At 44.6% G+C, this 21,549-nt stretch overlaps 1 protein-coding gene across 1 annotated transcript in view; it reads left to right on the top strand.

The window, feature by feature from the left end:
• fes (FES proto-oncogene, tyrosine kinase) overlaps window positions 1-21,549 on the top strand; it is a 155,518-nt gene that overhangs the window by 120,970 nt on the left and 12,999 nt on the right. The window contains exons 15-18 of the mRNA XM_039773045.1: window positions 3,641-3,735; window positions 14,330-14,453; window positions 17,222-17,379; window positions 21,129-21,251. Coding sequence (XP_039628979.1) covers window positions 3,641-3,735; window positions 14,330-14,453; window positions 17,222-17,379; window positions 21,129-21,251 — 500 coding nt within the window. The remainder of the gene's footprint in view (window positions 1-3,640; window positions 3,736-14,329; window positions 14,454-17,221; window positions 17,380-21,128; window positions 21,252-21,549) is intronic.

The following is a 21,549-nucleotide window of genomic DNA, read 5'->3' as shown; positions in this document are numbered from 1 at the left end:
ATACAAGGGATGCTATTGGCGGTTGGCTTAGAAGCTACCCAATCAGAGCATGTATTGCATATTAACTAAAACTCCTCAATGCTATAAGATATGCTTCCCGCGCTGTGCTTGTTTGTTTCTCTCTATCTTTCTCGCTCTCACTGCCTGACGGAGGGGGTGTGAGCAGAGGGGCTGTGTTTGCACAGAGGACACGGACGCTCCTCTACAAAATGCCGCTTTATCGCGGTGCTTCTGTATACTTAAAAGCATGTATTGATTTTTTGATCGTTTGCTTTTCTTTGCAAGCGCTCTCTCTGACATTTTCTGCTCCTGACGGCGCTCCTTTAAAGATAAGATATGTTTGCTTTCTTTTAATTGTGAGAAAGAACTGTCATCTCTGTCTTGTAATGGAGCACAGTTTAAACGTTTGACTAAAGGGTGTTATTTCATGTCTAGAGGGCTCTAATAATGTTAACAGTGTGGGAGAGTTTATAAGGGCTTAAAATATATAAAAATAACCATACAAACATATGGTTTCTACTTCGCGGATTTTCACCTATCGTTGGGGGGGTCTGGAACGCAACCCCCGCGATCGAGGATGGATTACTGTATACACAATACTTTGCCAACCTCCACCCAAATCTTTTCTTCAAGGATTGTGGAGCAAATCATTCAAACCCCTTCTCGGCCATTTCCAAGGTCTTGGCTTATGACAGTAAAGTGGGACTATCTCCATGGTACAGTGCTTCTTAAAGAGCTCTTGGACTTACCATACATCATTTCTATAAATGGAGTTATTTTTGTCAAATATCTGACATTCTCCGTGGGCCCATCCTTCTGTTGGTGAGACTCTGGCATTAACTTTAAAAATAATTTGGACAACAGCACGCCCTAGTGGCAAGATTTTATACGCTCCTTCACCGATGAGGTGTGTTTGCACCAAAACCAGAAGTTGTGCCCATCTTCACAAGGCTATCTTGTCCTTCCTGGCAGGAAGCTCAGTGATGCCGTGTATGGTGACGGGTGCTAGATATTTCTTATTTTGTCATTTCATCTATTCCAGGGGTCTCCAACTCCAGTCCTGGAGAGCTACTATGGCTGTAAGTTTTCATTCTAGCTATTTTCTTATTTAGTGACCGGTTTTTGCTGCTAATTATCTATTTCCCTTTATTTTAATTGCCTTTTCTTGAGACTCTGACTGCTGAATTGATTCATTTTTCCTTAAACAGCACCTAAACATAAATCTGATGTGAAGTGAGCCAACAGATGACCAACTAAGTTGGGGCCTCAAACTCCAACCTTCATTCGGTTTCTTAACTTGAAGCCAATTGTCGTTGCTAATTAAACCCGTTATTTAATTCCATGGCAGACATTTCCAAAACAGTTGATTTTCTTTTTTAAGAGCGCTGGCTGTCAAAATGTTTTATGGACCTGAGCAGGTCAACCTTACTGAGACCTTCATCTTTCTTTATTTTCAGTTATTGTGTGATGGATGCAGGTTGTTGTTAATGTGTTGGTACATTTTGTGTCTTAATATTGTTTGGTTGCTAATTAAGGAAAAAAGAAATTATTAAGGAAGCCGAGTCTTAAATTGTGCATCAATTCAAATTAAGGCAAAGTGTTAATTAGCAGCAAAAACAGGTCACTAATTAAGAAAAGAGTTAGAATGAAAATCTGCAGCCACAGTAGCTCTCCAGGACTGGAGTTGGAGACCCCTGGTCTATTCAGTTAGAAGACATTCACATACTTGCAAATGCCCTGCGTGTTGTAAATGGCATGTACTGTATTTATTGTGTTTTTAATTTCAATATTTTCTTTGTAAAGTAAATGAAGATATGCGTTTCTTTTGAAGGGTACTATGTAATATACAGATTAGTCACCTGGCATTGTAAGCTGATAACGGTGGAATAAATAAAATACACTTATACTGTAAATCCACAGTTATTATTTTATGATTGAAGTATTTTTGCCGTTTTGGGAGTGTAGGATTAATTTAAGTGAATTTCTGAAATCTCTGAATTACACTTGGAGGACCACAGTGGTGTTTCATTAGTGTTTAATCGATTCTTAGTTGCACCATCAGAGTTTCTTCGGCCATCATTCTATTTTCCAAACCCGCTCTTTCGATCAAAGCCACAGTCTACCCTGTAACACCAGCTGTGGAGCAGGTAACAACCTTCCATGACATGTCATTCTACAACAAGTTTTAATTAAGTCATTCCTTTGTTTTTACTTTTCTCATAATTAACACTTGAAACATCCACTCATGTAATTTCCCAACCAATTTAGTTGGCAGTTTCTTTATTTCTTATCCCTATTTCTAATTAAATTGTATCATCATAATTACAGTGTGCAAACACACTTTGCAAAGGTGGCTATTTTCTATACATGTAATTGAAAATAAACAGCAATGTGCGTCCTGCTCATGAGTAGTACCTGCCAGCTGGACGGCTCCCCTCGACTTCATTTTCTTCTCATTTATACAATACAATACAATACAATACAGTTTATTTTTGTACAGCCCAAAATCACACAAGAAGTGCCGTAATGGGCTTTAACAGGCCCTGCCTCTTGACAGCCCGCCAGCCTTGACTCTCTAAGAAGACAAGGAAAAACTCTGAAAAAAACCCCAGTAGGGAAAAAATGGAAGAATCCTTGGGAAAGGCAGTTCAGAGAGAGACCCCTTTCCATGGTAGGTTGGGCATGCAGTGGGGGTCAATACAATACAGTACACAGAACAAATCCTCAATACAGTATAAAAATAAAAATTTTACAAGTACGGAGCAGAATTTAACAGTAGATGATATCCCATAATATGATTTGGATTTGTTTAGAGTCCTGGAGACCTCATCCGTCAAGCTGCCTCCCCCATTTGGCCATTCCACAGCTGAAACAGTGCTGGACCAGCCAATCCGATGAAAGGACCCCTCTACCCCACGATTCCTGTGATCCTCCATCAGGGATGACTTTACCTTAGGCAGGCAAAACAACTTAGCAGGTGGAGAGGTGCCACATTTGAGTACCGAGAAGAGAAACAGAATAGGTGAGGGTTAGTAACACATTCTAACTATCATGTTACTTATGTTTTAATGCTAATGACTAACAACAGAGATGCAGTCTGTAGAGTTAATCAGCAGCTCTAGTCAGGGTGTGCTAAACTGAAGTAGTGAGTCTTCAGCCGGGATTTAAAAACTGAGACCAAAGGGGAATCTCTTATAGTAGCAGGCAGACAATTCCACAGTTTAGGGGTCCTATAACTAAAAGCTCGACCTCCCACTGTTATTTTGCTAATTCTTGGAATCATAAGCAGACCGGCATCTTGAGATCTTAATGTGCGCTCTGGTTTGTAAGTCATGATAAGTTCAGACAAGTAAGCTGGACCTCAGCCATTTAATGCTTTATATGTTAAAAGGAGGATTTTGAAATCTGCCCTAAATTTAACCGGGAGCCAGTCTAAGGATTTATGTTTCCTAGATTTCCAAATTAGAGTTTAGTCTTAGAGCTTTTGCTTATTATTTGGGGCTGTAGGCACTGCACTGTATTCTAGTGGACTCTTAAGTTAAAGAAGTGAGAAAATCCTCTTTAGCACGTGACCATTTCTAGTGTCATGAACAAAGTTTGTTCACTTCTGCTGACCTTCTTTTTCCCTTTTCTGTTACAGGATCCTCAAGCAGTATGACCATCCCAACATTGTAAAGCTTATTGGTGTGTGCACACAGAAGCAGCCCATCTACATTGTCATGGAGCTGGTGCAAGGTACTAAAGAGAGATGCATCTGAAACAAAAGCCTCTTTATAGCAGCTCAGTCACACGTTACCTAGGACAGGGAGGACAGAGCAGCAGTTTACATCATCTAGCTCAGGGGTCCTCAATCACAGCCCTGGAGGGCCACAGTGGCTGCAGGTTGTTGCTCAACCCAATTGCTTATTAAGAAGCACTTATTGCTCAAGTAACATTTCTGCTTCACTTTAGTTGTCTCGTTCGTTAAGATTTTGAACCATTATTGCTTATTTTAGTCTTAAACAGGTGTAGTCTTGGTTTTTAATTGCTCCTGATTAGCAACCTGTCGTGGGTACAACGTTAAACTGCATCCAGTCCTGCATGTAGGCCCTGCCGGGAAAACCTGGGGGTTGGTGGCAGAATTGGCACTCCAGCCACCATATAAAACCTCCCACTGTTCCACTCCATCTGAACTGGTGTGGTGCTGAGGTGTCATGGCTGCACTCGGGTCCTAATCTGGGATCCTGAGTTGGTTTGTCGTGTGGTGGGTGGGCAATGCGCTGTATCAGCGTGTGCTCCTAACCCACTCCTCCTAATTAGCAAGAACATGCAAAGGACTAAAGCGAGCAGCATTTCTCCATTTAGCTTGTTACCATTTACACCCGTGTGTATTTATCATGCACTATTGGGTTTAATTAAATACTTGAAAAGAAACTGAAGAGAAAAAAGTGAAGGACTGAGAATTACTCCTCCATTTCAGTCTTCAAATCATTCGGATGATATCCTTAGAAAGGGGAAGAAAATCTAGGATATGAGAATTACCTGACATAGCAGAGTCAAAGCACTAACAAGCCATGAAATTAAATTATTGGCAAGAATTGCTTTCTAATTAAGCAACCGGGTTAGAACAAAAACCTGCAGCCACTGTGGCCCTCCAGAACTGTGATTGAGGACCCCTGATCTAGGTAAACCACCATGACCACATTGGTTGATGTCGCAAATGTTTTTTACAGATAAAATTGCAACGATTTTTGCAGCTTAGGTTTGGCACACATTTGGGTCAGTTCTAATTTCAACTGACTTGTGCTCAGTGATGGCCGTTCATACCTGGGCATCCTTTTCGAATGACTGGGCTTAGGTGCCGGGGGTATCAGGTTTACAACAACAACAACAACTATTTCTTGTATAGCCCAGAATCACACAAGGAGTGCCTCAATGGACTTTAACAGGTCCTGTTTTTTGACAGCCCCCCAGATGAGAAAAAATGCCCACCCACTCCCCAAAAAACCCTTGAAAGGAAATAAATGGACAAAATCTTGGGAAAGGCAATTCAGAGAGAGACCCCCTTCCAGATTGGTTGGGTATGCAATGGGTGTCGAAAAAATGGGGTAAATAAAACACACAAAGCAGGACAGAAGTAATCCTCTTCACAGGGCTAGATGGCCAATATATCATGGCCACCTCAGAAATGCAATATAACAGAAGAAACGACTGTGCTTGCCAAGCACTCCTCACCAAGGAGTGCTGTGACAACTCTCAAGGCAAAATGCAAGAATAGATTACACCACTCACTCAGTACAGAACTGTTCAAATATATCAAAACCAAAGTAGAAACTAATTGACATAAATGAAAACCAACAATATCTGTCCATCAGCTAATTGTAAAACGATTGTAGAAAAGGAGTCATGAAATGGATTGGAGAAATGGAGCCCTCAGCCAATAAGCTGCCTTCCCCCAGTGAGTCAGTCCTGGGCCAGCCAATCTGATGTAAGGACCCTTCTACCCAATGATTCCAGTGCTCTTTTACCTGAGATGACTTTTCCATAGGCAGGTAAACAACGTGGCAGTAGAGCAGTGGCATCAAGTGCCACATGTGGATACTGAAGAGAGAAACAGGATAGGCGAGCTCTAGTAACAGTGTATAAATATCATAATACAGTGGAACCTCGTTCCGGAAACGTGCTCGAAGTCCAAAGCACTCATATATCAAAGTGAATTTCCTCATAAGAAAAAATTGAAACTCAGATGATTCGTTCCACAACCCAAAACTATTCATATAAAAATGATTAATACAAAATATAAAGTAAAATACATAATACAAATTAACCTGCACTTTACCTTTGAAAAGAATCATGGCTGGTGTGAGTGAGTTTCTAAACTCTTGTGGGATTCCACCCAATGGAACGATACGCGGAAGAGTGTCCCAAAGCAATCGCAGTCCCCCAGCGCTGTAGCAGAGAGAGACACAAACACACACACACATGCGAGGAGACACACACACGCGACACACGTGCGTGAGCGAGACACACACACCTACACACACCCGTGCACGCGAGAAGAACCATTAGCTCAGTTGTGCTCACATGACGCTCAGCAGATAAAGTGTATCCATACTACTCGTATTGCAAGACCTTGTTCGTTTATCAAGTCCAAATTTATTAAAAAATTTAGCTTGTCTTGCAAAACACACGTAAACCAAGTTACTCGCAAACCGAGGTTCCACTGTACTTATGTTTTAGTACTAATGATTAAAAACAGAGACACAGTATGCACAGCTAATCAGCAGTTCTAGTCAGGGTATGCTAAACTGACATAGTGAGTCTTCAGCTGGGATTTAAAAGCCAAGACTGAAGGGGCAACTCTTAGCAGGCAGTCTAAGATGATTCACTCATGTCAATTAACAGGCCTTCTTAGACCAGTTCAGGCCTTTGAAAACTTAATGTCAAATTGACAAATGTCCAGAGTTTACCAAAGAGCAGCACCAGCTAACAGTAAAAGCATATTAATGTTGATCTTTTTTTGCAAGTTGGTTTAACATCCTAAATAATTTGTATGTTTGCATTTCAAGTTATCTATACTAATAAAAGGCAAAGCCCTCACTCACTCACTCACTCACTCACTCACTCACTCACTCACTCACTCACTCATCACTAATTCTCCAACTTCCCGTGTGGGTGGAAGGCTGAAATTTGGCAGGTTCATTCCTTACAGCTTCCTTACAAAAGTTGGGCAGGTTTTATATCGAAATTCTACGCGTAATGGTCATAACTGGAAGCAGTTTTTCTCCATTTACTGTAATGGAGATGAGCTTCAACGCCGTGGGGGCGGAGTTTCGTGTGACATCATCACGCCTCCCACGTAATCACGCAGTATATAGAAAACCAGGAAGACCTCAAAAAAGCGCTTAAGAAAACATGCATTATATAATTGAGAAGGCAGCAAAACAATAAGAAGCGAGCGAGTGACATATACAACCATATTCATGAGTTCTGCTACTTCGGAAACAAAGCACGATGTAAACCTACACTTTAAATTAAGTTCATAGACAGGCTGCCGCTGGCGTTTGTAATTTAGTGCCTGCCCATATAAGGCCGTCCGTCAGCGGCAATCCAATAGCAAACTGCCACGGGTAAATATTCACGGGTGAAGGACTGTGCTTATGGAGAGGAAGATGAGATGGTCAGGGTGGTGTTTGACACAAACTCAGCGAAACTGCGAGAGAAAGTTTTAAGTGCCAGGACTAAGGTAACATTAAATACAGCCACGGACATAGCACGAGATGGCACCAGCACAGCTGGGAACCTTCGATGCATGTACACCGAGTGGCTCACGTGAACTGGACGCAGTGCACAGATAAAAGCAACAGTTCCAAAGAGCTGAACAAAAACCGAATTACACAATTGAAAAGGCAGCAAAAAATATGAAGCGTCTGATAAGCATATTCATAAATGCAGCTACTGCTGAAACAAAGCACACGGTGGAAAAAGTCAATGTCCCGCTAAAGGAAGACAGTGTAAAAAAACCCGTGCATGCAGTGTGTCAGGTCTCAGATAAAGAAGAAGACGAGCTGTTTATTGATGCAGTAAGAAACAAATCGATGAATGAAACCTGTCATCTTTACAGCGATTGACAAACACGGAATGTAACTTGAACACAACACATCCTACAAATACGAACCTGATTGAAAGAAATAATGATAATCAAATCCTTGATGACAGCAACACTCAGTAACACTCACAAAACAAATACTGTATATTGACAGTCATGTTACGTTATTTTTAAAATGTTCCCTTTTCTTTTTCTACCTTTTTTAACACACTACTTCTCCGCTGTGATACGCGGGTATATATATATATTCCGATCTACATACTCGAATAATGGATACTTTATTCGCCATCAATGATTGTTTTGGTAAAGCCATACTCAGTGTATTCATTAGATGAATGGTAAAAAAGTAAGAGCGAGGGGAGGATGACTCATTGAGGCATGCAGGCTGTAGTCTGCGTCAACTCTATCTGAATTGCGCGATCACATTTGAAAAACATATCTTTTCAAGTTCTATTTAGTCCATATGTGTCAAACTCAAGGGCGCGGGCCACATCCGCCCGCGTGTAATTATATCCGCCCGTGAGATCATTTTATATACTGTATTATTGTTATTAAAGCCGGGTATATGAAGCTGGTAACACAATAAACTACAGATCCCATAATGCAGCGCTTCAGCTGCCTTGCATCAGGGTAACCTGAATGCAATTCAGAAGATACAGAAAACAGCATAATTAAATAAGAATCTGACACTTCAGCGGACGTTTTAACCCGTGCACAATCACAAAGTGATTTCAAGTGAAGCTGCTTTTATGGGAGACACAAATGCACCAGTTCACCTTGCCCCACTTTCCCTGTTGCCAAGTACTGTTAAACCAAGTCGTCACTACGGTGTTCCCAAATACGCATTTTGCTGATAAACTGAGCGCACTGAGTTTGCACGGCGCTTTGGTGACTTTGAAGAACAAAAAAAGTCCGTCTACATGCGGCTCGAACCTTGTGCATGTTTGGTAGCACATATCTGTGTGAGAAGCTCTTCTCAGTGATAAAGACTAACAAAACAGCACACAGGAGTCGCCTCACTGATGAGCACCTGCAGTCCATCCCGAGAATCTCCACAACACAGAACCTCACAGCAAACAGAAACGAACTTGTGGCCAAAAAAAGATGCCAGGCGTCCAGCTCTAAAATGACATATGAGCAAAGACAACTGAATGATTTGATTTGTTATTGCACGTAAGAGCGGGAGTCAACCGTTTTAACAAACAGCGTATTGCACTGATACTGAAATAGCTGTGTGTGTATATATGTAGATATGTATGTATATGTATATATATGTTTATATATGTGTGTGTGTATGTATGTAGATATGTATGTATATGTATATATATATTGTATATATATGTTTATATATGTGTGTGTTGTCACACACGTGCGCATGGGAGGCAGCTAAAGGGCTTGAGTGAAGGCAGTTCGGAGGCATGCCGGGGTGTGGCAGAGTGCACTGACTCTTTTCTCCTTGCCTGTAGACCATCCCGGGGATTTCACCTGGATCTCCTGACATCACTTCGGGACTGAGCCAATGGAACTCGGCCACACCAGCTCCAGTCCCTCTGATGTCACCTCCGCTCTGAGCCAATGGTGGAAGACCACGTGCCAGATCCATACGACCTCACTTCCTGTCTCCCCTTTAAAACCTGCCCCTTTCCTTTGTTTCCTCAGTCTTGTTTTGGACTCGGTTGTATGCACTTCAGTGCTCTGTATTTCTACAAGAAAAACGACTTTGCAGCCAGGATACCACAATATACGGGTGGCTGCCCCAACTCTTTATCTGTCCATGTCTCGTTCTTGTGACAGTGGCGTAGTCGGCAGGATGGAGAAGTCCCAGAGAGAAGGGGACAGGACCTGCAATATACCCAGGTGGGAGCGTGCGGGGCCGAGTCTTCAGGCGGGAGGGTGCCCGCGGTCGGCGTGACCGGTGCGGGCTCCGCTCCCAGCACTCATAACTAGGCCATCTGGAGAGGCCAGGGAGTGTGCGGGTGGGGCTCACAGAATTGGGCTGCCCTGGAGGGAGGCAAAGGGACTCAGTATGCTCTCTGGGGAGAGTGCCTGCCTCCCTCGAAACCAAAGCCCCATTTACCACCTAGGGGTGCCCCAGACTGGCAGGTGAATAAAATAAAAAAATGGAGGTTGGACCCTGAGCGGCCGACCAACAGACAAGCCTGGTCCTTATGGGCAATGGTAGGGCATTGGCTACGGCCATTTGAAAACACGCCCTACCAAATAATAGAGCAGGTAGCTTGCTATCTGCTCCTGGAAGCGCTTCCCCGTGGCTTCACCCAGCCGGTTTGGGGGCGGTTTAAGAACATGTCTGAGCTCATAGAGCTTATGGAGACGCAGAGGCGGCCTCACACTCTGGGGAGCAGAACCGTCCTCATGTCAAACCCAGCGGGTGCGTTCCAAGACCTAGCCCCTCCCTGTACAATCCGGAGCTCATGCAGGCGTCCGCGGTGCGCTGGGCGCAAACCGCTTGGGGCAAGGAGGAATGCAGGTGGAGGCGAGGAGGGTTGGTGTGCTCTGCTAATCCGTTGGCGGTCCCACATACTGGCGTGGTGATCGCCAACGGACACAAGACCACAGGTTTGTTCGACTCCGGCAGCAACATTTCCATTGTTGCCCGCCGCTTTGTGCAACCGCAACAGTGGCTAAAATTTAAGACCGGTATAACCTGTGTCCACGGAGACATCCGCTGGTACAGGTCCGCCGCTGTGTCATCAGTTACGGAGGGTCAGTTCGTAAACTCACCGTAGCGTCCTACCTGATCCTCCACACCCGGTGATACTAGGCGGGACTGGTCTAAAATCAAAAGCGGTGAGACACATACCACTCCCGGGTTAATTTGGGCCTCGTTATGGACGGAGATAACCCGTCTCAAGCTGCCTCCACGCCGTGTAATCAGCCGGCAGAGAGAGCGAAGCGTCGCCCTGACTGGCGTGGCAACTCCGGCCGTCGCGGGCTAACCGTCATCCACCAACGACGCGGCGGAGCGGGAAGAAACCACGCCCATTGAGGTCGACGCTGACCCTCTCTCCGTGTTGCGGTTCCAATTTAAAGAAACGCCGGCTTCTTTTAGAAGGGAGCAATGGAATGATGACTCCCTGAAGTTTGTAAAAAATGCAGTGGTCCTTGTCAATGGCCAGCGCACTAATCAGTCGATGCCACAGGGCCCCTACTTTGTGCTAGATAATGACCTCCTTTACCGTGTAGCAATGCATGGCGGGCAGGAGGCGAGGCTGCTGCTGTGCAGCGTACCTTCCGGCGGCAGGTCTGCGAGCTAGCACACGCCCACCTCCTAGGTGGCCACCTGGGCACCGAAAAAACTCTGGAGCGGATCAAGCTCCGTTTCTACTGGCCAGGAATTAATGAGGAGGTTAGCCGCTTTGCGCTTCCTGCCGGAGTGTCAACTGCGACAAATTCCTAGGAGGGACCGTGCTCCTCTGTTCCTATTCCACTGATTGGCGTTCCCTTCCACAGAATCGGGTCGACCTGGTGGGACCCTGGAGCCCTCAGCCCGAGGACACAAGTACATTTTAGTCCTCGTGGATTACGCTACACGATACCCCGAAGCTGTTCCGTTGCGCTCAGCTACCTCTAAAGCCATCGACGGGAATTACTAGGGGTATTCGCGCGCGTGGGGATCCCCAAAGAAGTCTTGACAGACCAGGGGACCCCCTTCACCTCGGAAACGTTCAAGGAGACTGCCAGATTACTGAAAATAAAGCATTTAAAGACCTCGGTGTATCATCCTCAAACCGGCGGATTAGTAGAGAGGTTTAATCAAACTCTCAAGCAAATGCTGCGTAAGGTGGTCAGCGAGGATGGAAGGAACTGGGATCAGCTCCTCCCCTCGTCCTTTTGCCTATCGGAAGTCCCACAAGCCTCCACGGGTTCTCCCCTTTTGAACTACTGTACGGGCGACAACCTCGGGGCATATTAGATATTTTGAAAGAAGGCTGGGAAGAAGAGGCTCTTCCCTCCACAAACATACTGGAGTATATCGCGAGTTCTGCGATAGATTTGGAAAGATTCGCCTGTCCTTAAAAGTCACATGGAGGAGCTCAAGCAGCACAGGCCGGTACTACAACCGCGCACGTCTCTTGGGAGTTCCGCCCGGAGATCGGGTCATGGTCCTAGTGCCTACCTCCCACTCTAAATTGCTTGCCCACTGGCAGGGCCCCTACGGTTAAGGAGAGGAAGGGACTGGTCGACTATTTGGTGAGTCAACCCAATGCCGTCGGCCAAGGAGCGGTTTATCATGTGAACCTGCTGAAACCGTGGAAGGACAGGGACCCCGATCCCTCCTCCGGCCAGCCCGCTCACTCTTCGCTCACACACACGACCTTAACCCGCACGGACTTAAGTCCCAGACAGCGGCAGGAGCTGGAAACAGTTATCCGGACCGTCGGGAGGTAGTCAGTGAGAACCCGGAAGGACCTCTCTGATTGAGCACAACATCGTGACAGAGCCGGGGTTGTTGTCCGAGAAGGCCGTATCGTCTTCCCGAGGCAAAAAAGGCTGAAGTGGAGCTTGAGATCAAGCGCATGCTGGAGCTAGGTGTGATTGAGGAAAGTTATAGTCCCTGGTCCAGCCCCATTGTGCTCGTCGGTAAGCCTGGCGGAAGTTGGAGGTTCTGCAATGACTTCCGTCGGCAATCAAGTCTCCCAATTTGATGCTTATCCAATGCCACGCGTGGGCGACCTCCTCGAGAGGCTTGGACAGGCTCAATACCTGACCACACTTGACATGACGAAGGGTACTGGCAGGTTCCTTTAACGGACTCCGAAGGAAAAACGCGTTTAGTACCCCTAGCGGACACTGGCAGTATCGTGTCCTTCCATTTGGGGTACACGGGGCTCCAGCAACCTTTCAGCGTCTGGTGGACAAAGTGCTTCGGCCTCATAACTCATACAGTGCTGCCTACCTGGATGACGTGGTCATCTATTCCAGCACATGGAAGGAACACCTACAGCATGTCCAAGCGGTATTACGGACACTTGGTGAGGCGGGCTCGGATTAATCCCAGGAAATGCTTCTTGGATTAAGCGAGGCCAAATATTTAGGCTACCTGGTGGGTCGGGTACCGTAAGGCCACAGTGCTCCAAAATTGATGCCATTCTGAAATGGCCCGTCCATGAACCAAGCGGCAGGTCCAAGCCTTTCTCGGCTTAGCCGGGTACTACCGCCGGTTTGTACCTCGGTTTTCGGAGAGAGCGGCGCCCTTGACTGATTTAACAAAGAAGAGGGCCCCGAACATTGTGGCATGGACTGAAAAACAGGCGCTGCATTTGGTGACTTAAAGCAGGCCCTTACGTCCACACCTATTTTGATGGCACCTAACTTTTCTTTGCCTTTCATCCTCCAGACGGACGCTTCGGACACAGGCCTGGGCGCCGTGCTGAGCCAAAGCGTCGATGGTGTGGAGCACCCCATCATGTTCCTGAGCGGAAACTGTTGGACCGGGAGACCAGGTATGCTGCGGTGGAGAGGGAGGCTCTGGCGATTAAATGGGCGATTACTCAGCTGAGGTACTACCTGTTGGGCCGGGAATTCACCCTTGTCACGGACCATGCACCCTACAGTGGATGGCCCTCCACAAGGAGTCGAATCCGCGGGTCACCCGGTGGTTTCTTGACCTGCAGCCGTACAAGTTTTCGCTCGTTCATCGTCGGGGTCTCCGCCAACGCTGATGCCCTTTCTCGGGTTCACGACCTCTCGGTTAGGGTCGCCCGACCCGCCGGGTCTGGGCTAAGGGGGGGGCCTTGTCACACACGCGCGCATGGGAGGCAGCTAAAGGGCTTGAGTGAAGGCAGTTCGAGGCATGCGGGGTGTGGCAGAGTGCACTGACTCTTTTCTCCTTGCCTGTAGACCATCCCGGGGATTTCACCTGGATCTCCTGACATCACTTCCGGGACTGAGCCAATGGAACTCGGCCACACCAGCTCCAGTCCCTCTGATGTCACCTCCGCTACGAGCCAATGGTGGAAGACCACGTGCCAGATCCATCGACCTCACTTCCTGTCTCCCCTTTAAAACCTGCCCCTTTCCTTTGTTTCCTCAGTCTTGTTTTGGACTCGGTTGTATGCACTTCAGTGCTCTGTATTTCTACAAGAAAAACGACTTTGCAGCCAGGATACCACAATATACGGGTGGCTGCCCCAACTCTTTATCTGTCCATGTCTCGTTCTTGTGACAGTGTCTATATATGTATATATATATATATATATGTATTTGTGTGTATATATTTGTGTGTATGTATGTATAAGAGTGTGTATATATGTGTGTGTATATATGTAGATATATATGTATGTATATATGTGTATATGTATAGATATGTATATATATATATATATATATATATATGTTTATGTGTGTGTGTGTAAATATATATATATATGACAACAACACTCATCACTTACAACAGTGACAAAACAATTACATTGACAATCAGGTTACATTATTTTCAAAATGTTTCCTTTTCTTTTCATTGCTTCTTTAACACACTACTTCTCCGCTGCGAAGCGCGGGTATTTTGCTAGTTAAGAATATACAGTTGAGGGAAAATGACACACAAGAAGATTTCAGGAGTAAATTGTATGCAGCTTCATTAATGCTCTTATGTACCTGTGTGGCTCAAAGAACTGAACATCCACTTACAGTTTTGTTTTAATAACAGAATATGAGAATCCTTGTACTCCTCCTGGGCTGAACTGTGATTCTGAGGGGGTATCATTTTATGATCACTAGGTGGTGATTTCCTTACTTATTTAAGAAGTGATGGACAACGTCTGAAGGTGAAGGATCTTATAAAGATGGCTGAACATGCAGCTGCTGGCATGGAGTACCTTGAGAGTAAGAAGTGCATCCACCGGTGAGTGACTGTATATTTGTTTGGGATGGAGTCTGTGAGAGTGGAGGTCAGAACTGTAACTCTAGAGAAGATAGTGTGTTAAGTTCTAAAGAAGCAAACCCTGGTGGTTAATGTCTACTGCTGTAGCTTGTGTGCAACCATTGTACTCAAGGGTAGGTTTTCATGCTGATGCCAGAAGCACCCCTCTTAAATAACATTCAACAATGTTTTAGACTTTATAATACTTTCTTGAGTTATGGCATTGATTCACAGACTCCACCACAGTGCCTGGATCTCTGGACCACTTTATTATCTTTTGGAGAGTGGGTTTACTTAGCTCAGGCGGGTCTGTGTGTGCTGCTCCTCCATTTACACCATCAAAGCTGCAACACAAATTATCTCAAGAAAATGCTTTAAAGTAAATTACAGTAAAGACTGCATGGGTTGCTTTCCAACTGATCTCACAAACGTGTTGCTCTCATTAAAATGATCCTGATGAGAATCATAATGGCAACATCATGAGGTGGACCAGAGAACCTCTACAAACCTCTTCCAGCCCTTCTTGAGATTTTCATAGACACTCATATGCCGTTTGAGACACAGAAAGAGAGAATTCTTCTCATTCTCCTTTCTAAGTCTGTCGATCCCTAGGCACTTTCACTATTCTTGCCTGGACGGCTTGTCTTCAGCTTGCCTGCTTTCATCACTGCTGGTTTTCAAAAACAGGTCCTAATAGCCCGTCATGGCTGTAATTCATGTTATATTTTAGAATCTTTGGACCATTTTAAAAGTTCTATGTGTGACAAAAAGAGGCACAAAGAAGCAAATGCAATTCTGTGCATAATGAAACAGAAATTTCTATTGCATTCTTCAAGGTGTCCTTTCTGGTGGTATTTCTTGTGTCTTATTCATCACTGTACGAGGGGGAGTCAAGCTAAAGTTAGAAAATGGAATGAACCTTAACAAAAGTGATCATGTCATTTCTCAATGGAGCCTCCACCCTTCTCAATGCACTTGTGCCACCTGCCTGGCAGTGCCAGCAGAATAAAAGGTTTTGTCTTGTCCTCGCAGCCACTCGTGCACCACTTTCTTCACATCGTCATCTGTTCTTGAATCGACGACCACCCAGATGTTTTTTTAGCAGCCCAAAAAGTTGGAAATCACACGGTGCCAAATCTGGTGAATAAGGAGGATGTGACAACACCTCAAACTTCAGTTTCTCCAGACAAGCCTTGGTGTTCTTAGCATTGTGTGTCATTGTCTTACAGCAAAAGGACTCCTTGAGTCAGCAGTCCCTGCCACTTGGATCGAATATTAGACTTCACAGTGATCTCCAGCAAGGCACAGTAACTTGCACTAGTGACTGGAGTACCCCTTGGCATGTTGTGTTCAACAATAACTCGGATGCATGAGTGGCTGTGAGGACAAGACAAAACCTTTTATTCTGCTGGCACTGCCAGGCAGGTGGCACAAGTGCATTGAGAAGGGTGTAGACTACACTGTGAAATGATATGATCACTTTTGTTAAGGTTCATCCCATTTTCTAACTTTAGCTTGACCCCCCCGCCCTTGTTATATTTGCACTTCATATCTGCGATTGCCTGCGGTGGGCTGGCGCCCCGCCCAGGGTTTGTGTCCTGCCTTGCGCCCTGTGTTGGCTGGGATTGGCTCCAGCAGGCCCCCGTGACCCTGTAGTTAGGATATAGCGGGTTGGATGAATGGATGGATGGATCTGCGATTGCTTTCTGCCAGTAAATTCTTAATGCTCAAACATGACCTTGTTCACACTGGTCTGTTTCTATCCAATTTTTTTATCTCTTTTATATTTCTAAGATTTTATAAAATGAATTGAAATGAATGAGCTGATTTGTGTAGGGCAATTCCAAAATTATCAAAAAGCAGATACTGTATATGGTGAAAAATGATGTTTTCAGTAACTGCGGAACTGTGTTTTATTGCATCTTTTGGCGCTTTTCCACTGCATAGTACGGCATGACACGGTTCAGTTCAGCTCACTTTTGGGGGTTTTCCACTGGGAACAGTACCTGGTCCTTTTTTTAGTACCACCTCAGCCGAGGTTCCAAGCGCGCCGAACCGTTACCAAACGTGACGTGTAAACTCTGCTGGTCACTGATTGGCCGGAGAAAATCGTCATTACTGCCTCACTGGCCATTCTTTTCTTTAAAGGTACACACACGCGGAAGTTTGTGTCCCGTCTCTCCATCGCTGGACGCAGTTTGTTGCATAAGTGGATGAATGTTTCTTCAGACATTCGAAAGTTCTCCAGCCACTGAGTGTTTGTAAAACCGGGAACAATCACATCCCACCACTCTGAAGCACGGTTAAATGTCCAAACAGATGGTCTGTTGCGACTTTTTGCAAAATGTGGAAGATCTGTAATATACAGAATCAGCATTTTAATGTTACACTGGCAGTTAAGTTCATTTTATGCTTTGCAACAGTGATAAAAGTTAGCTAGTGATGTGCTTTTTTTAGATGCTTAACCTTGCGCGTCGTCGAGTTAAAGTGTTGTCGTTGTCTGCGTGTTGTTGTAAAAGATCCACGGTGTCACGGCAGTAGAGGCGGCGCAACTATAACGACACGGGAATAATCGCCCACTCTAAAGCGGTACTAAACTGCAGTCGAAACGCAAACCGAGCCGAACTGAGCCGAACTAAGGTGAGCTGTACTGAACCGTACTGTGCCGTACTATGCAGTGGAAAAGCGCCTCTACATGGGCCTACTTTCTGAATTTTCTGAGATGATTACATTTCTCCACTTTCTTTAAGGGACTTGGCAGCAAGGAACTGTTTGGTGACAGAAAGAAATGTTGTGAAAATAAGTGATTTTGGGATGTCCCGCGAGGAGGAGGATGGAGTCTACTCAGCTACAGGAGGCATGAAGCAGATCCCAGTCAAATGGACTGCTCCAGAGGCCCTGAATTATGGTATGGAGTTCTAGCTTGGTAAAGTATTTGTTTAGTGGGTTGTAAGCATTTTTGCCTAACCTATTATTAAAGTACAGTAACGGACACCAGTTTCGACAGATCTTGATTTTTAAGAAGAATAAATTGCATGAATCATGTAAGTAAAAGGGCGGCACGGTGGCGCAGTGGGTAGCGCTGCTGCCTCGCAGTTAGGAGACCCAGGTTCGCTTCCCAGGTCCTCCCTGCGTGGAGTTTGCATGTTCTCCCCATGTCTGCATGGGTTTCCTCTAACAGTCCAAAGACATGCAGGTTAGGTGCATTGGCGATTCTAAATTGTCCCTAATGTTTGCTTGGTGTGTGTGCGCCCTGCCCGGGGTTTGTGTCCTGCCTTTCGCCCTGTGTTGGCTGGGATTGGCTCCAGCAGACCCCCATGACCCTGTAGTTAGGATATAGCGGGTTGGATAATGGATGGATGGATGTAACTAAAAGTTAGGCCTTCAGGTGTAGGACTATCTTCATCTTTATTTCAACTTTGCCACTTATTTTTTTTCTTACCTCCGTGATACCACATGAAATGTTTTAGAGCTTAAGCATCCTGTACTTTGTGATTTGATGGATATTTTCAGATTCATGACTCTTTTATGTGGATATTTTGTCACAAGAAATCTTATACTCTGATAAGCCGGTGTCCACCATTGCCTTAGGACAGCTGGCGAACTGTAAGGAGCAGACAGAGCTACTTAGGTATGTTTTTGAAGTGGGACTCAAATGGACTGAGCTCACTATGAAGAAGAGACACCCTCACAGTTAAAAGCCTGTCTAGTCACATGAACTGAGGAAGTTCACCTTTGACTCTTCGGGCTCAGATGACTGCTTTTGTAAGTTTGTGTCCTGGAAGTCCAATGATGGCAGCCTGTGTAGGACGCACTGCCCAGATGATGTGAACCCGGGGACATATTACTTTGTAATCTTGAGAACTCCTCTGTGTGGGGATGATGGCCAAGAATCTGTTATTGGATACCCATCTCATGAAGCCACCCTAAGTAGTGAGGTTGCCACTCATTGCAGACAGATCTGAGCTTTGAGAGTCCTAGTGGCTTGACCTTGACTCAGTACAGCTATGAAGTACAAGCAGGACACTGCATTTTTGACAATCCATTACATTAAAACATCTCCAGATGTTTTAGAAAAGGCTGCCATCAACTAATGGATCTTTAGTTCTGAAATAAAATGGACGGAAAGGAATGATGGCCCAAATGGAGAAAGGGAGAGTGGCTTTAGCAAGGAGAAGAAATGCAGAGGGAAAACACTACCAAGTGAAAAAGAATACATTATTTTGTTGGATTTGCTTATATTTTTGGATCTTAAATAAGCTCAGGCCCCAGTCTTCACAGTAGTTTAATTTGTATTTCAATAGCATTAGAAATGGTACTTGTCTTAATCTGACACTTTGAGCCTTTGTGTGAGATTTGACAGTAAAATAAAGCTGAATTAGAGAAATTGGCTCTGGAGTTGTCAAGAGAAAGAAGAGAATTGTTTAATGTTTGGTGGCATTTGCAGGTGGAGGTGCAGGCACAGCATTACGAGAAATAGTGAGAGGGGTATGGAAGAAATTCCAGGAGCAGTCACCATTACTTACTTCTAAAAGGGTCACTCTGACACTGAAGGGAAAAATGTAAGAAAGCTGTGTGAGGAGTAGGTTAGTATATGGGAATGAGACGTGATGGATGAAGATGGAATTAAAGCAAAGCTGGAAAGAACAGAAATGAGTGTCAGATGAATATATATATATATATATATGTATATATATATATATATATATGTATATATATATGTATATGTATATATATATGTATATATATATATATATGTGTATATATATATATATATGTATATATATATGTATATATATATGTATGTATATATATATATGTATATATATATGTATATATATATATATATATATATATATATGTATATATATATATATATATATATATATATATATATATATATATATGTGTATATATATATATATATATATATATATATATATATATATATATATATATGTGTATATATATATATGTATGTAATATCATGGAGTTAGAGAAAGACTTGACGTGGAGAGGACTGGTATTATGCTGTGGAGCAAGAGACCATTGTGGTCCGGATTGAAAGGCAGAAGATGATTGGGTGAAGAGGTGCACAAAATGGAAGACGGGGGGAATTAGGCCAAGTGGGAGGCTGAAGAAGTTGGGATGTGGTGGCGGATGAAATGAGAAGAATGGTCTCACCACAAAGAATTCCCAGGGTCTGCGGAGAGTGGGCGAAAAGATTTGGGGCCATCAGGCTAATCTGGGTAAACCTTTGGTGGTGATGATAATGATAATGTCTGAAGTTCAAATGAAGAGTAAATTGTTGCTTAAGGCGCACATTTCCTGTGTTTCAATTCTACGAGGATGCTGTTATTAAATTGTAATATCAGCTATGGAGGTTGTGGACCACCCAGGCTGGCACTGCCTCCTGAAACCGATATAGATGAGAGTGGGACACACAGTTTTTATTTTACCTTTTTTACCTCGTGGGAAACGCCGTCCCCCATTTCCCACAGCACAAGCACAGCACAAATCCTTCCTTCCTTTCTCCTCCACTCCTATGGTCAAGCATCATCTCCCTCCTCCCGACTCTGGCTCCTCGAGTAGTGGCTGCTGGCGCCTTTTATAAAGGTGTTGGTGGAAGAACTGCCCATAAGGGCTCAGTAGCTCCTGCTGCCGCACCCCCTGGTGGCACCTGCGGATCCCAACAGGGCTGTATCAAACCCAAACTCCCATGAAGCCCTGCGAGAGTTTGTGGCACCGCTGCATCCGGGGGTAGGGGTTGCCATCTAGCGTCCTGGGGGAAGTAACTCTCTGTGGCCACGTTTGGTTCTCCCAGTATGGAGGCGTCCCAGCGAGGCAAGGGCCCTGGCCACACACTACAAGGTATAGCCCTTCTGCTTTTCAGCACCCTTATTCTAGCATTTTGAAAACATTTAGAAAACTAAAACAGTCCTATGGCCATCTAGACTTGCTTTTTACACCATTTCCAGTAATCACCTCTGAAGACATCTTTTAAGAAGTTCTTTTGACAGTCTGACAGGAGAGACAAGTAAGGGCAACCCCTGCTGCCAGCACACTTGAGGTCCCCCGTAGCAATCGTGAGGTTGCTCAGTCATATTGTCAGTTATTCACAAACGGTTTTGCTCCCAATCAATTTATTTTTTGAAACTGTACAAAAGCTAATGTGATGGTGAAACAAATCTTGGTTTAAAAAATGACCTTCTTTTAAGCTCTGTATCACTGTTGCATTAATTTTAAAACCTTAACAGCCAGTACAAGACATCTGACTGATGAAATGAAAGGAAAACTTTACCCACTGAAAGGCAGTAATATAAAATGCACAGAGATGTCAAATTCTCATATTTCTTTCTTTTCTGGACTTTTGTATTTAAGCCCCCATTTGGTTTTGCAGCCTTCTGACTCAGTGTGAGGGGGTGAATCAGAGAACATTTCTGAAAACGAACGCCCCTGGAAGCCACTTAACAGGTTCATTACTATTCTGTTGAAACTGACGCACAGAAAGTGCCAGAGGTTTGGACGGCTTGTCATTTTCAAAGCAACTCCTTTTTTTGAATGGCAAATCCAGTGTGCTGCCTGCCTAAACCAGTAAAGGCAGGTTTCCTTGTGGCCGTTCGGTGCCTCACCACTGCCATCTTCCTGTTCTTGCAGGACGCTACACCACAGAGAGTGATGTCTGGAGTTTTGGGATCCTGTTATGGGAGACTTTCTCCAGGGGTTTGACCCCTTACACCTCCATATCTAATCAGCAGACAAGAGAAGAAATCGAGCAGGGTAAGGTTACCTACATATTTTCTTATTTGTATTCAACACATGATGTAAACTGAACCAATGAGGTCATGTCTGAGATTATTTGTTCCTTTCTTTCAAATTTATAAAGCCTTTCAAGAAACATTAGTCAGGATCAGGATTAAACTAAAGTGTTACTGATTGCCAGGTAGTGATGAACAGTCAGTCAGTCATTGTCCAAGCCGCTATATCCTAACACAGGGTCACGGGGTGCACTGGAGCCAATCCCAGCCAGCACGGAGCACATGGCAGGAACAAATCCCTGGGCAGGGCGCCAGGCCAC

This window comes from Polypterus senegalus, chromosome 12 (genome assembly GCF_016835505.1).
Source record: "Polypterus senegalus isolate Bchr_013 chromosome 12, ASM1683550v1, whole genome shotgun sequence".
NCBI classification, from domain to species: domain Eukaryota; kingdom Metazoa; phylum Chordata; class Cladistia; order Polypteriformes; family Polypteridae; genus Polypterus; species Polypterus senegalus.
Note: the sequence above shows the minus strand (reverse complement) of the source record. Positions and strands in the feature narration are given on the sequence as shown.